Below are 14,157 nucleotides of genomic sequence, written 5' to 3' on the forward strand. Positions count from 1 at the left end.
AGCAGTGCTTTCCAAATCCTCACCACTCGTGTTAAAAAAGTTTTTCCTCATGTTGTCTCTGGTTCTTTTGCCAATCACCTTAAATCTGTGTCCTCTGGTTATCGACCCTTTAGCCATTGGGAACAGTTTCTCTTAATTTACTCTATCTAAACCCCTCATGATTTTGAACACCTCTATCAAATCTCCTCTTAGCCTTCTCTGCTCCAAGGAGAACAACACCAGCTTCTCCAGTCTACCCACGTAACTGTAATCCCTCATCCCTGGAACCATTCTAGTAAATCTTTTCTGCACCCGCTCCAAAGCCTTCACGTCCTTCCGAAAGTGTGGTGCTCAGAATTGGACACAATACTCCAGCTGGGGCCGAACTAGTGTTTTATATAAGTTTAGCATAACTTCCTGGCTTTTGTACTCTATTTATAAATCCCGTGGTCCCATATGATTTATTAACTGCTTTGTTAACCTGTCCTGCCACCTTCAGAGATTTGTGCACAAACACCCCCGGTCTCTCTCTTCCTGCACCCACTTTAAAATTGTACCATTTAGCTTGTTTGTCTCTTCTCATTTTTCATACCAAAATGTATCACCTCACACGTTTCTGCATTGAATTTCATCTGCCATGTGTCAACCCATTCCACCAGCCTGTCTATGCCCTCTTGAAGTCTATTACTATCTTCTTCACTGTTTAATACACTTCCAAGTTTCGTGCCATCTGTAAATTTCAACATTGTACCCTGCACCTGCTCCCCGGCACCCCCCGCCCCCCCTCCGGCAAGTCTAAGTCATTAATGTATATCTTCTTCGAAATAGTGCCATAGGATCTTTTACGTCCAACTGAGAGGGCAGATGGGGCCTCAGTTTAACGTCTCATCCGAAAAACGGCACCCCTGTCAGTGCAGCGCTCCCTCACCAGTATCAGCCTAGATTATTGTGCTCAAGTCTCTGGGGTGGGACTGCGAACCCATAACCTTCTGACTCAGAGGCGAGAGTGCTACCCACTGAGCCAAGGCTGACACATGTGAGAAAAGCACATCAGCATTAATGATATAACACCAGCTGGACACTGAGTGAGTGAAAACCCTTTCAGTTGATATAGTTCAGTGGGTGCACATATGAAGCTTTTATTGCTGCCTAAGACCTGGAGAAATCCAGTCACTGTGTAAAAGCTAGCCGTGCACTCTGGGCAGATGGGAAATAGAACGAGCTACGATGCCTGCATTAGCAGGACATCCACCACTTGCCTGGTGCAATGCTGCATTGCAGGCTGAGTAAGTGTGGCTTATTTCTCCCCTCAAATGGCACAAAAAATCCAAAGCAGTTGTAGCTTTTACAGCCACCAAACGGGCTGCGGACCTGGATGTAACGGGCGGCAATTCAGTGAGCAGGTTCTACAGGGGGTGGGTTCAACATGGGGCAGGTCCTACATGGGACGGGCTCAACACGGGATGGGTTCAACACAGGATGGGTTCAACACGGGACGGGTTCTACAGGGGACGGGTTCTAAACAGGGCGGGTTCTAAACAGGGCGGGTTCTACAGGGGACGGGTACTACACGGGACGGGTTCTACACGGGGCAGGGTTCTACACGGGTCTGTTCTACACAGCTGGGTTCTACACAGGACGGGTTCTACACGGGTCGGGTTCTACTCGGGACGGGTTCTACACGGGACGGGTTCTACACAGGGCGGGTTCTAAACAGGGCAGGTTCTACAGGGGATGGGTTCTACACGGGTGGGTTCTACACAGGGCGGTTCTACACGGGACGGGTTCTACACGGGACGGGTTCTACATGGGACAGGTTCTACACGGGACAGGTTCTACACGGGACAGGTTCTACACGGGACAGGTTCTACACGGGTCAGGTTCTACTCGGGACAGGTTCTACTCGGGACAGGCTCTACACGGGACAGGTTCTACACAGGGCGGTTCTACACGGGTGGGTTCTACACGGGGCAGGTTCTACATGGGACGGGTTCTAAACAGGGCAGGTTCTACATGGGGCAGGGTTTTACATGGGAAGGTTCTACACAGGACGGGCTCTACACGGGGCGGGCACTACAATGGGCGGGTTCTACACGGGACGGGTTCTACACGGGGCAGGGTTCTACACGGGTGGATTCTACACAGTGTGGGTTCCACGTGGGCGGGTTCTACACAGGGCGGGTTCTACATGGGCCAGATTCGACACGGGGCAGGTTCTACACGGGGTGGTTCTACATGGGGCAGGTTCTACACGTTGGGTTCTACACGGGACGGGTTCTACACGGGACATAGAAACATAGAAGATAGGAGCAGGAGTAGGCCATTCAGCCCCTCGAGCCTGCTCCGCAATTCAATGCGATCATGGCTGATCATCCAAATTCAGTACCTTGTCCCTGCTTTCTCCCCATATCCCTTGATCCCCTTAGCCTTAAGAAATATATCTAACTCCTTCTTGAATATATTTAATGAATTGGCCTCAACTGTCTTCTGTGGTAGAGAATTCCACAGGTTCACCACTCTCTGGGTGAAGAAATTCCTCCTCATCTCAGTCCTAAATGGCTTACCCCTTATCCTTAGACTGTGACCCCTGGTTCTGGACTCCACCGCCATCGGCAACAGCCTTCCTGCATCTAGTCTGTCTAGTCCTGTTAGAATTTTATAAGTTTCAAAGAGATCCCCTCTCATTCTTCTAAACTCTAGCGAATATAAGCCTAATCGACCCAATCTCTCTTCATACGTCATTCCTGCCATCCCAGGTATCAGTCTGGTGAATCTTCGCTGCACTCCCTCCATAGCAAGAACATCCTTCCTCAGATAAGGTGACCAAAACTGCACACAATACTCAAGGTGTGCTCTCACCAAGGCCCTGTACAACAGGTTCTACACGGGACAGGTTCTACACAGGGTGGGTTCTACGCGGGACAGGTTCTACACGGGTCAGGTTCTACTCGGGACAGGTTCTACTCGGGACAGTTTCTACACGGGACAGGTTCTACACAGGGCGGTTCTACACGGGTGGGTTCTACACGGGGCAGGTTCTACATGGGACGGGTTCTAAACAGGGCAGGTTCTACATGGGGCAGGGTTCTACATGGGAAGGTTCTACACAGGACGGGCTCTACACGGGGCGGGCACTACAATGGGCGGGTTCTACACGGGACGGGTTCTACACGGGGCAGGGTTCTACACGGGTGGATTCTACACGGTGTGGGTTCCACGTGGGCGGGTTCTACACAGGGCGGGTTCTACATGGGCCAGATTCGACACGGGGCAGGTTCTACACGGGGTGGTTCTACACGGGGCAGGTTCTACACGTTGGGTTCTACACGGGACGGGTTCTACACGGGACATAGAAACATAGAAGATAGGAGCAGGAGTAGGCCATTCAGCCCCTCGAGCCTGCTCCGCAATTCAATGCGATCATGGCTGATCATCCAAATTCAGTACCTTGTCCCTGCTTTCTCCCCATATCCCTTGATCCCCTTAGCCTTAAGAAATATATCTAACTCCTTCTTGAATATATTTAATGAATTGGCCTCAACTGTCTTCTGTGGTAGAGAATTCCACAGGTTCACCACTCTCTGGGTGAAGAAATTCCTCCTCATCTCAGTCCTAAATGGCTTACCCCTTATCCTTAGACTGTGACCCCTGGTTCTGGACTCCACCGCCATCGGCAACAGCCTTCCTGCATCTAGTCTGTCTAGTCCTGTTAGAATTTTATAAGTTTCAAAGAGATCCGCTCTCATTCTTCTAAACTCTAGCGAATATAAGCCTAATCGACCCAATCTCTCTTCATACGTCATTCCTGCCATCCCAGGTATCAGTCTGGTGAATCTTCGCTGCACTCCCTCCATAGCAAGAACATCCTTCCTCAGATAAGGTGACCAAAACTGCACACAATACTCAAGGTGTGCTCTCACCAAGGCCCTGTACAACAGGTTCTACACGGGACAGGTTCTACACAGGGTGGGTTCTACGCGGGGCAGGTTCTACGCGGGGCGGGTTCTACGCGGGGCGGGTTCTACATGGGTGGGTTCTACACGGGGTGGGGTCTACATGCGACAGGTTCTACACGGGACAGGTTCTACACAGGGCGGGTTCTACACGGGACAGGTTCTATAGTGGGTGAGTTCTACACGGGATGGGTTCTACACGGGACGGGCTCTACATGGGAAGGTTCTACACAGGACAGGTTCTACATGGGACAGGTTCTACAGTGGGTGGGTTCTACGGCGGTTGGGCGATCCGCTTGGCTAGATTACCACCCAGGCAGTGTAGGTAAAAATTACCCCAGTGTGTTCCACAGCTCAATTCGGGTGGTCAACCCTGAATGTGTGTCTCTGTGCAAATAGTGTTTATGTTAGCAGGCACAGGGAACGGTAGGGCAGCTTACCTTCGGGAACTTGCTTTCTTCGTCAATAAGGGAGATGATGTTCATCGGTTTGATGGCAAGAGTATCAAGTGTCTTTTGGTTGTCAGTGAAATTGATGTGTTGCCAGCTAATGTTCTCCTGACTGTATTCATCCTGTTCCTGCTTGAAGATGAATTTTACGAAGAACTGCTGCAAGTGTTCATTGGCAAAGTTAATGCACAGCTGCTCAAAGCTGAAAAGAAAGGGAATTATCTGTGAGATGGCTAGCATGACTATCACCATCACCAACTTTATTACTATCACCATCATGGCCATTACCATCATCATCTTTATTAATGCCACCATCATGGCCATTACCATCATCATCATCACCATCTTTATTACCATCACCATCATGGCCATTACCATCATCACCATCACCATCTTTATTACCATCACCATCATGGCCATTACCATCATCATCACCGTCTTTATTACTGCCATCAGCAACATCTAAATGGCAGTGCCCAAATGTGATGCCACTTTCAGAACTGGCATACCAATGGAGACCACAAAAAAAGGTTTTAAACCATTGTAAAGAATTTGAAAAGCATCTCTTTCTAGCTAGTACTGTGCTGGAGACTCTCCTTTCATTTCTCTAACCCAACAAAGTCCAGCCTAACAAAAATGAAATGAGCATCTTCTCTCTCTCTGTAGGCAATGGATGATGCAGTGGATTTGACACTGCACTTTGACCTCTGTGTCCTGGATTTGAATGACGTTTTTCCATCCTAGGCAACATCTTGGAGGTAAGTCCTCGACAAACCTCACCATTCTCCAGAATGCAATAAAAAAAGGATTTGTGATTTGGAGGGATTCCTTGCCTCTGAATCAGTAGATTGTGGGTTCAATGTCCCGTTCCAGAGACTTGAGCACATAATCCAAGCTGACAAACCCAGTGCAGTACTGAGGGAGACACATTTTTTAAAAAAGCAGGGGAATTCTCCAGGTGCCCTGGCCAATGTTTATCCCTCAACCAACAGCACCAAAAAACACATAAAACAGATTATCTGGTCATTATCACATTGCTGTTTGTGGGATCTTGCTGTGCGTAAGTTGACTGCTGAAATTCCTACATTACAAGAGTGACTACACTTCAAAAGTACTTCATTGGCTGTAAAATGTGTTGGGACATCCTGAGGACATGAAAATACAGGTACTTTATTTTCCATAACTTGAGGAGGTTCTCTTAATATCTGTAAAACACTTCTTTTCAAACCTCTTCCACGATTCCTATCTTGCTCCTTTGTATTCTTGAGCTACAGATGCGCTATTACTGTTTATAGTAAACTCAGTGGGGTAGAAACTGGGCCTTATTGCTCCCTTCTATGGACGTAGAACAGGTGCAACGAGGACAAATTTCGGGGACCAACATCCTGTGTTCAAGGACGCCTGAAAGTTGTCCCTAGTGACCGCCTACAAAATGGTGTTAGGCCCTTACATATGTAAATGAGTGAAACATAAAAATAAATAAGTACCTGCCTCATCACAAATAAATAAAAGGGACTGGGTACCTGTTTAAATTAAAGTTCTCAAAGCCAAAGATATCCAGCAACCCAATCGAACTGCAGACCTTTCCTGGATCGTTGGTAGGGAGTGTGTAGATCACAGCATTAATTTTGTTCACAATCCACACAAAGAGATGGTTGTATATCCCCTGATTAAAACAATCAGAGATGTGGTGTTATATTGGGCATTGGCTGCATTTGGAGGTTGCAAGACACAGATACATATTAAATACACTGGTGGGCTCCTGTCTACAGGTGGGCATGCATCAGGAGCCCGTGATAAATGGCTGATGACCCCTGACCCTAGCAACTGGGCAGGGTCAGAGTGGCAGGAAGAAGTCGGGGCGGGATCAGGAAAATCCAGCCCTATGAGTCTACATTAAAGGTGTCTTGCAGTGATAACTGATCGCGGCCAGGGCAGTGGTAGGGGCACTACAGCACCATCATCTTCTGGGTTAACAGTGACAAATCCCCAGATCAGATGGTTTCCATCCCAAAGCTTTAAAGGAAGTAAGTGAGAACACTGCAAATGCCCCAACTATAATCTTCCAAAGTTCTCTCGATTCAGGAACCATTTGTTTAGATTGGAAAATTGCACATCACTCCACTATTTAAGAAAGGTGAGAGAGGGAAACCAGGGAATTAAAGACCAGTTAGCCTAACATCTGTTGTCGGGAAATTACTAGAGTCTATAATTAAGGATTAGGTGACTGAACACCTTGAAAATTTTCAGGTGATCAGAGAGAGCCAGCGTGGATTTATGAAAGGTAGATCATGCCTGATGAACCCAAGTGAATTTTTTAAAGAGGTGACTGAAGTAGTGGACAGGGGAATGTCTATGGATGTTATTTATAAGGACTCCCAGAAGGCATTCAATAAAGTCTGTCATAAGAGACTGTTAGCTAAAGTTGAAGCTCATGGAATTGAAGACAAATTATTGATCTGGTTAGGAAATTGGCTGAGCGGTAGAAGACAGAGAGTAGGGATAATGGGCAGGCACTCTAATTGGCAGGGTGTGACTAGTGGCGTCCCACAGGCATCTGTGTTGGGGCCTCAACTATTCACCATATTTATTAACGACTTAGATGATGGGATAGAGAGCCATATATCCAAATTTGCCGATGACACAAAGATAGGCGGCATTGTAAGCAGTATAGATGGAAGCATAAAATTTCCGTGTGGTTGATAGTGAAGAAGAAAGCTGTAGGCTGCAGGAAGATATCAATGGACTGGTCAGGTAGGCAGAACAGCGACAAATGGAATTCAATCCGGAGAAGTGTGAGGTAATGCATTTGGGGAGGGCTAACAAGGCAAGGGAATACACAATAAATGGTAGAACACTGAGAAGTGCAGAGGATCAAAGGGACCTTGGCGTGCATGTCCACAGATTCCTGAAGGTAGCAGGTCAGGTAGATAAGACGATTAAGAAGGCATACGGGATACTTGCCTTTATTAGCCGAGTAATAGAATATAAGAGCAGGGAGGTTATGCTTGAACTGTATAAAACACTAGTTAGGCCACAGCTAGAGTACTGCGTGCAGTTCTGGTCACCACATTACAGGAAGGATGTGATTGCTAGAGAGGGTGCAAGGAGATTTACGAGGATGTTGACTGGGCTGGGGAATTTTAGCTATGAGGAAAGATTAGATAGGCTGGGGTTGTTTTCTTTGGAACAGAGGAGGCTGAAGGGAGCCCTAATTGAGGTGTATAAAATTATGAGGGGCCTAGACAGAGTGGATAGGAAGGATCTATTTCCCTTAGCAGAGGGGTCGATAACCAGGGGGCATAGATTTAAAGTAATTGGTAGGAGGTTTAGATGGGATTTGAGGAGAAATGTTTTCACCCAGAGGGTGGTGGGTGTCTGGAACTCATTGCCTGAAAGGGTGGTAGAAGCAGAGACTCTCATCACATTTAAAAAGTACTTGGATATGCACTTGAAGTGCTGTAACCTACAAGGCTAGGGACCAAGTGCTGGAAAGTGGGGTTAGGCTGGATAGCTCTTTGTCGGCCGGCACGGACAAGATGGGCCGAATGGCCTCCTTCTGTGCTGTAAATTTCTATGATTCTATAATACAAATAGACATTAATCGATTAAGTGAATGGGCAGAACTGTGGCAAATGGATTTCAATGCAGACAAGTGTGAGGTCAAGCACTTTGGACCTAAAAAGGATAGAACAGAGTACTTTCTAAATGGTGAAAAGCTAGAAACAGTTGAAGTCCAAAGAGACTTAGGGGTCCATGTACATAGATCATTAAAATGTCATGGACAGGTACAGAAAATAATTTAAAAGGCTAATGGAATGCTGGCCTTTATATCTAGAGGACGAGAATACAAGGGGGTAGAAGTTATGCTACAACTGTACAAAACCCTGGTTAGACCACACCTGGAGTACTGTGAGCAGTTCTGGGCACCACACCTTAGGAAATATATATTGGCCTTGGATGGAGTGCAGCGTATGTTTAGCAGAATGATACCCGGACTCCAAGGGTTAAATTACGAGGAGAGATTACACAAACTAGGGTTGTATTCCCTGGAATTTAGACGGTTAAGGGATGATTTGATCAAAGTTTTCAAGATATTATGGGGAACTGATAGGTCGTATAGAGAGAAATTATTTCCGCTGGTTGGGGAGTCTAGGACAAGGGGACATAGCCTAAAAATTAGAGCCAGATCTTTCAGATTCTTGCTGGAAGTGTGCATGTAGCCACATGTGGATCGGACTCAGCTGTGATAGCCCCCAAGGAGAAATAGCCAGCCTGCCCTCATGAAGAAAGGGCACATGGTTGACCAGAAGATATCCAGCAGACATGGAACGGTACTTTAGTAAGGAGTCAACGTCTTCAGGACAGAAGAAGAGGGAAAACAAAAGGGAAAAACAGAAATGTATTTTACTGTCAGGTTCCTGTGGTTATGGTGATTGTTAATGTATCTGTTTGGAACATTGACATTGGCACTGACGAACTTCCTGACACAGGTAGAACTTGCCCCTTTATTGACTTACCTTCACCAATGCATCCCGACTACCAGCTGCCCGTGCTTTGTTCATTGGGGTGGTTACATTCTCCCCTCTGATTAAGATGGATCTGTGGGTCATTCCATTCTCCAGCTCCAGTGAGTTCACCTGCAGCAAATAGAGACACCAAGTTATTCCTACACTTCAAAAGAGACAAGCAGCGAGTCCATGCACACTCAAAACGTACAGTCAGACCTTGGTGCTACGCCATATCAGAAGTACGAGGGTGAATTCTCCAGATCGCAGCAAGCTGAGTGCTCGCTGACCTATTCCAGGGACAATCTCACGGGATTTCTCGAGACCGGTCTCATTAAGTATTCAGAGAGAGGTCCCAGCCCAGATGGGTCTGTCGTCAGGAGCGGGGGAGGGGGTGAGGATATAATGCGTAAAGGCTGCTGTTACTTCTTAAATGGCTGCTTGATTGGGCGAAAAATTCAAAGTGGCAGCCAACAGCAGAGCACCTCCAACCTCCGATGCTGTTTTGGAAATGCTTCGGCAAGTACGGCAGGGAGGGATGAATGACCTAGTTGGGTCCCCAGGGCAGCCTCCCCACAGGGGAACCTTACACTCTGCTGGGCAAGAGGCGGTGAACATAGCCTACACTGTGTGAATCAGCCACAGGTCGTGGGTACAGATGAGAAAAAAGGTTAATAGTCTGAGAAAGTAAGCGGTGAGGAGGACGCAAAGAGGCTGCAAAGGGATATAGACAGGCTAAGTGAATGGGCAAGAACATGGCAGATGGAGTATAATGTGGAGAAATGTGAAGTTATCCACTTTGGTAGGAAAAATAGAAAAGCAGAATAATTTTTAAATGGTGAGAGATTGGAAAATGTTGGTGTTCAGAGGGACCTGGGTGTCCTTGTACATGAATCACAGAAAGTTAACATGCAGGTACAGGCATCAATTAGCAAAGCAAATGATATGTTGGTCTTTATTACAAAAGGATGGGAGTGTAAGAGTAAATAAATTTTACTGCAATTATATAGGGCCTTGGTGAGACCACACCTGGAGTATTGTGTACAGTTTTGGTCTCCTTACCTAAGGAAGGATATAATTGCCTTAGAGGGAGTGCAGCAAAGGTTCACGAGATTGATTCCTGGGATGGGTGGTGGGGGGGGGGGCGGACTGTCCTATGAGGAGAGATTGAGGAGACTAGGCCTATATTCCCTAGAGTTTAGAAGTGATCTCATTGAAACGTATAAAACTTTTAAGGGGCTTGACAGGGTAGATGCTGGGAGGATGTTTATTCTGGCTGGGGAGTCTAGATATAGGGGTCGCAGTCTTAGAATAAGGGGTTGGCCTTTTAGGACTGAGATGATGAGAAATTTCTTCACTCAAAGGGTTGTGAATCTTTGGCATTCTGCACCCCAGTGAACATAAGAACATAAGAAATAGGAGCAGCAGCAGGTCATTCGGCCCCTTGAGCCTGCTCTGCCATTTAATGAGATCATGGCTGATCCGATTTTGGCCTCAACTCCACTTTCCCGCCCGCTCCCCATAACCCTTGACTCCCCTGTTGCTCAAAAATCTGTCTATCGCAGCCTTGAATATATTCAATGACTCAGCTTCCACAGCTCTCGGGTAGAGAATTCCAAAGATTCACGACCCTCGGAGAGAAGAAATTCCTCCTCATCGCTGTCTTAAATGGGCGACCTCGTATTCTGAGACTATGCCCCCTTGATCTAGATTCCCCACAAGGGGAAACATCCTCTCAGCATCTACCCTGTCCAACCACCTCAGAATCTTATATGTTTCAATAAGATCACCTCTCATTCTTCTAAACTCCCATGAGTATAGGCCCAACCTGCTCAACCTTTCCTCATAAGACAACACTTCCATCCCAGGAATCAACCTAGTGAACCTTCTCTGAACTGCCTCCAATGCAAGTATATCCCTCCTTAAATAAGGGAACAAAAACTGTGCACAGTATTCTAGGTCTGGTCTCACCAGCGCCCTGTACAGTTTTAGCAAGACTTTTATACTCTATTCCCCTTGAAATAAAGGCCAACATTCCATTTGCCTTCCTAATTACTTGCTGCACCTGCATGTTAACTTTTTGTGTTTCATGTACGAACAAGGACACACAAATCCCTCTGTACCGCTGCATTCTGTAGTCTTTCTCCATTTAAATAATATTTTTCTTTTCTATTCTTCCTACCAAAGTGGATAACTTCACATTTTTCCACATTATACTCCATCTGCCAAATTCTTGCCCACTCACTTAACCGATCTATATCCCTTTGCAGACTCTGTGTCCTCCTCACAACTTGCTTTCCCACCTATCTTTGTATCGTCCGCAAATTTGGCGGGAATATGGTATTGAGATAGAGGATCAGCTATGATCATATTGAATGGTGGAGCAGGCTCAAAGGGCCGAATGGCCTACTCCTGCTCCTATTTGTCTATGTTTCTATGTTTCTAATACACTCACTTCCTTCATCCAAGTCATTAATATAGATTGAAAATAATTGAGGCCCCAGCACTGATCCCTGTGGCACCCCACTAGTTACAGATTACCATCCTGAAAATGACCCATTTATCCCAACTCTCTGTTTTCTGTTAGTTAGCCAATCCTCTGTCCAATCTAATATATTACCCCCAACACCATGAGCTCTTATCTTATGCAGTAGCCTTTTATGTGGCACCTTGTCGAATGCCTTCTGGAAATCCAAATACACTACATCTACTGGTTCCCCTTTATCCACCCTGCTCGGTACCTCCTCAAAGAATTCTAATAAACTTGTCAAACACGATTTCCCTTTCATAAAACCATGTTGACTCTGTTTGATTGCATTATGATTTTCTAAATGCCCTGCTACTACTTCCTTAATAATGGATTTGAGCATTTTGCCAATGACAGATGTTAGGCTAACTGGTCTATAGTTTCCTGCTTTCTGTCTCCCTCCTTTTTTGAATAAGAGTGTTACATTTGTGCTTTTCCAATCCGCAGGGACTTTTCCAGAGTCAAGGGAATTTTGGAAGATTACAACCAATGCATTCACTATCTCTGTAGCCACTTCTTTTAAGACCCTAGGATGCAGGCCATCAGGTCCAGGGGACTTGCCAGCCTTTAGACCCATAAGTTTGCCTAGCCTAGAGGGCTGTGGATACTCAGGTGTTGAGTATATTCAAGACAGAGATCGATAGATTTTTGGATACTAAGGGAATCAAGGGATATGGGGATAGTGTGGGAAGGTGGAGTTGAGGTAGAAGATCAGCCATGGTCTCAAAGGACCGAATGGCCTACTCCTGCTCCTGTTTCTTATGTTCTTATAATAAAGTCTGTCAAGGTAAGGCAGTATTTCACTATAGCCACTTGATGAGCAAATTATGCATAGCAGAGTGAGTATCCTCTCACCTTCGTAAACCATGCCTGAGGCTGTTGCTCTTGCCCAGAATCACATGGCTACCCTTACTACAGCACAGCATACGATATTACTACCAATGAAAACCGTAACAGTTGTGGCGTTACCATTTGGAAAGGTGAGTCTACCAACCAACCTTACAACACAACCTGGGTTTCAGACACTTGCATCTCCTCAGAATCTCAGCACTAGTTCTCTGGCTGCATTCTGATCAATGTGATCTCCTGGACTGGTTTTGATCACCTGAAGGGGTCGAGGAGGAATTTCCCAGAGTATTCTTTCCTCTTATTGGCCCTGGGTTTTTTTTCTCTGTTTTTTTTCGCCTCTCCCAGGAGATTACATACTGCAAAGGTGGATGGCTGGGGGACTGGTGGGGGGTTGGGAAGAAGTGTTTAGCCATGTTGGTCCAGTCATCATGATGTGGGTAAGGCTTGATGGACCAGCTGGTCTTTTCCTGCCCGTCAATTTTGTATGTTCGTAGGACAAAGTGGCGCTTAACAGGACAGAGCAAGCCCGAACCCTAATTTCAGTCCATTGATTCCATTTGAATAGACATCCTGGGACCTGGAAACATTGCGGGTGTGGGCCACCATGAAGCTGGGTGCCTCCCCGAAGCTCAGAGCTAGTGCCATTCCTTTCCTGTCCCTGTTACCCTTCCTCACTCACAGGCACACATTTCACCATACCATGACGGACACTATTGACTAGGTAAGCTCCATCTGTAAGTAATGTGACAAATGTAATGAGGACAGTTTTAGTTACCTCAAGTAACTTTGTTGCCATGGAGAGATGGTTTGACTCCAAAAGCTCACAACAATCCAAGTTATCATATACAGCAGCTGTAAGGGAATACGCATGTCAATGCAGAATAAGCAGCAATGATAAAAGCTCAGAAAACTGAAGGACAAAAGAAAACACATGATGCCATTCATCCCATCAAGTCTACGGCATCTAACGGACTACTGACAATCTGCACTCATGGATTCTCTCTGTGTATATTTAGTCTCCCTAAAGGAGCTGAAATAACCAGAGGTAAGCCTCCCAAAAAGATTTAAAGGTTTTTGAAATTTTTCCTTTTCCGGGGACCCAACGGAACGGTCCCCAGAAAAGTAAATGGGGTGGGGGGGCGGAAAGGTGGGGAGTACGGCCTGTCTTGGCTGGAGATGGGCTGAGGGAAAGTCAGGAAGACAGGAGGCCCAAGGTTTCCTTATTGAGCACTTCTGCTCCCTCTGGGCCACAAGGAACCTTCAGAAAATGTAAAACAAAACACTTACCTGGGTCTATGCTGACTCAGTGCTGATTACCGACAGTTTTACCTGCCGTGTTCAGTGCCAAGTGGGCCTCACGATCCCAGGAGTTAAAATCATGTCACGGCGTCTTCAGCCCTGACCTCTGCATCTTAAGTAGGCAGCCACCTGGCTGGGGCAGGCTGCTCTCCCAACGCCGTTTCACACAGAGGTAAAGTCACATGGGGCAGAAATGCATCAGGAACGTGGAGTGAAGTCCCCACCCTGACATTTTAACTACCTGCCTGTCCCATTCAAACCCCACTCCAGAGACTTGAGCACAAAATCCAGGCTGACACTTCAATGCAGTACTGAGAGAATTACATAGGATCTATAGTACAGAAACAGGCCATTCAGCCCAACAGGTCCATGCCAGTGTTTATGCTCCACACGAGCCTCCTTCGACTCTAATTATCTCTTCCCACCCTGCCCCCATATCCCTCTATTCCCTTCTCCCTCAAGTATGCATCAAAACTCCCCTTAAATACATTAGCACTCTCTACTTCAACCACTCCATGTGGCAGTGAGTTCCACATTCTCACCACTCTCTGTGTAAAGAAATCCCTCCGCAACTCTTTATTTGATCTGTTAGT

General features: G+C 46.4%; 1 protein-coding gene across 1 annotated transcript in view; it reads right to left on the reverse strand.

The window, feature by feature from the left end:
• Window positions 1–14,157, reverse strand: part of LOC147116084 (unconventional myosin-VIIa-like) — a 507,950-nt gene that overhangs the window by 323,861 nt on the left and 169,932 nt on the right. Inside the window, exons 9-12 of the mRNA XM_085992002.1 lie at window positions 13,041–13,117; window positions 8,902–9,021; window positions 5,905–6,047; window positions 4,373–4,583 (exon numbers count right to left, since the gene is read on the reverse strand). Of these exons, the coding sequence (XP_085848128.1) occupies window positions 4,373–4,583; window positions 5,905–6,047; window positions 8,902–9,021; window positions 13,041–13,117 (551 nt within the window). The remainder of the gene's footprint in view (window positions 1–4,372; window positions 4,584–5,904; window positions 6,048–8,901; window positions 9,022–13,040; window positions 13,118–14,157) is intronic.

This window comes from Somniosus microcephalus, chromosome 6, assembly GCF_052327205.1.
Source record: "Somniosus microcephalus isolate GS21.2 chromosome 6, FLI_Smic_1.0, whole genome shotgun sequence".
NCBI lineage: Eukaryota > Metazoa > Chordata > Chondrichthyes > Squaliformes > Somniosidae > Somniosus > Somniosus microcephalus.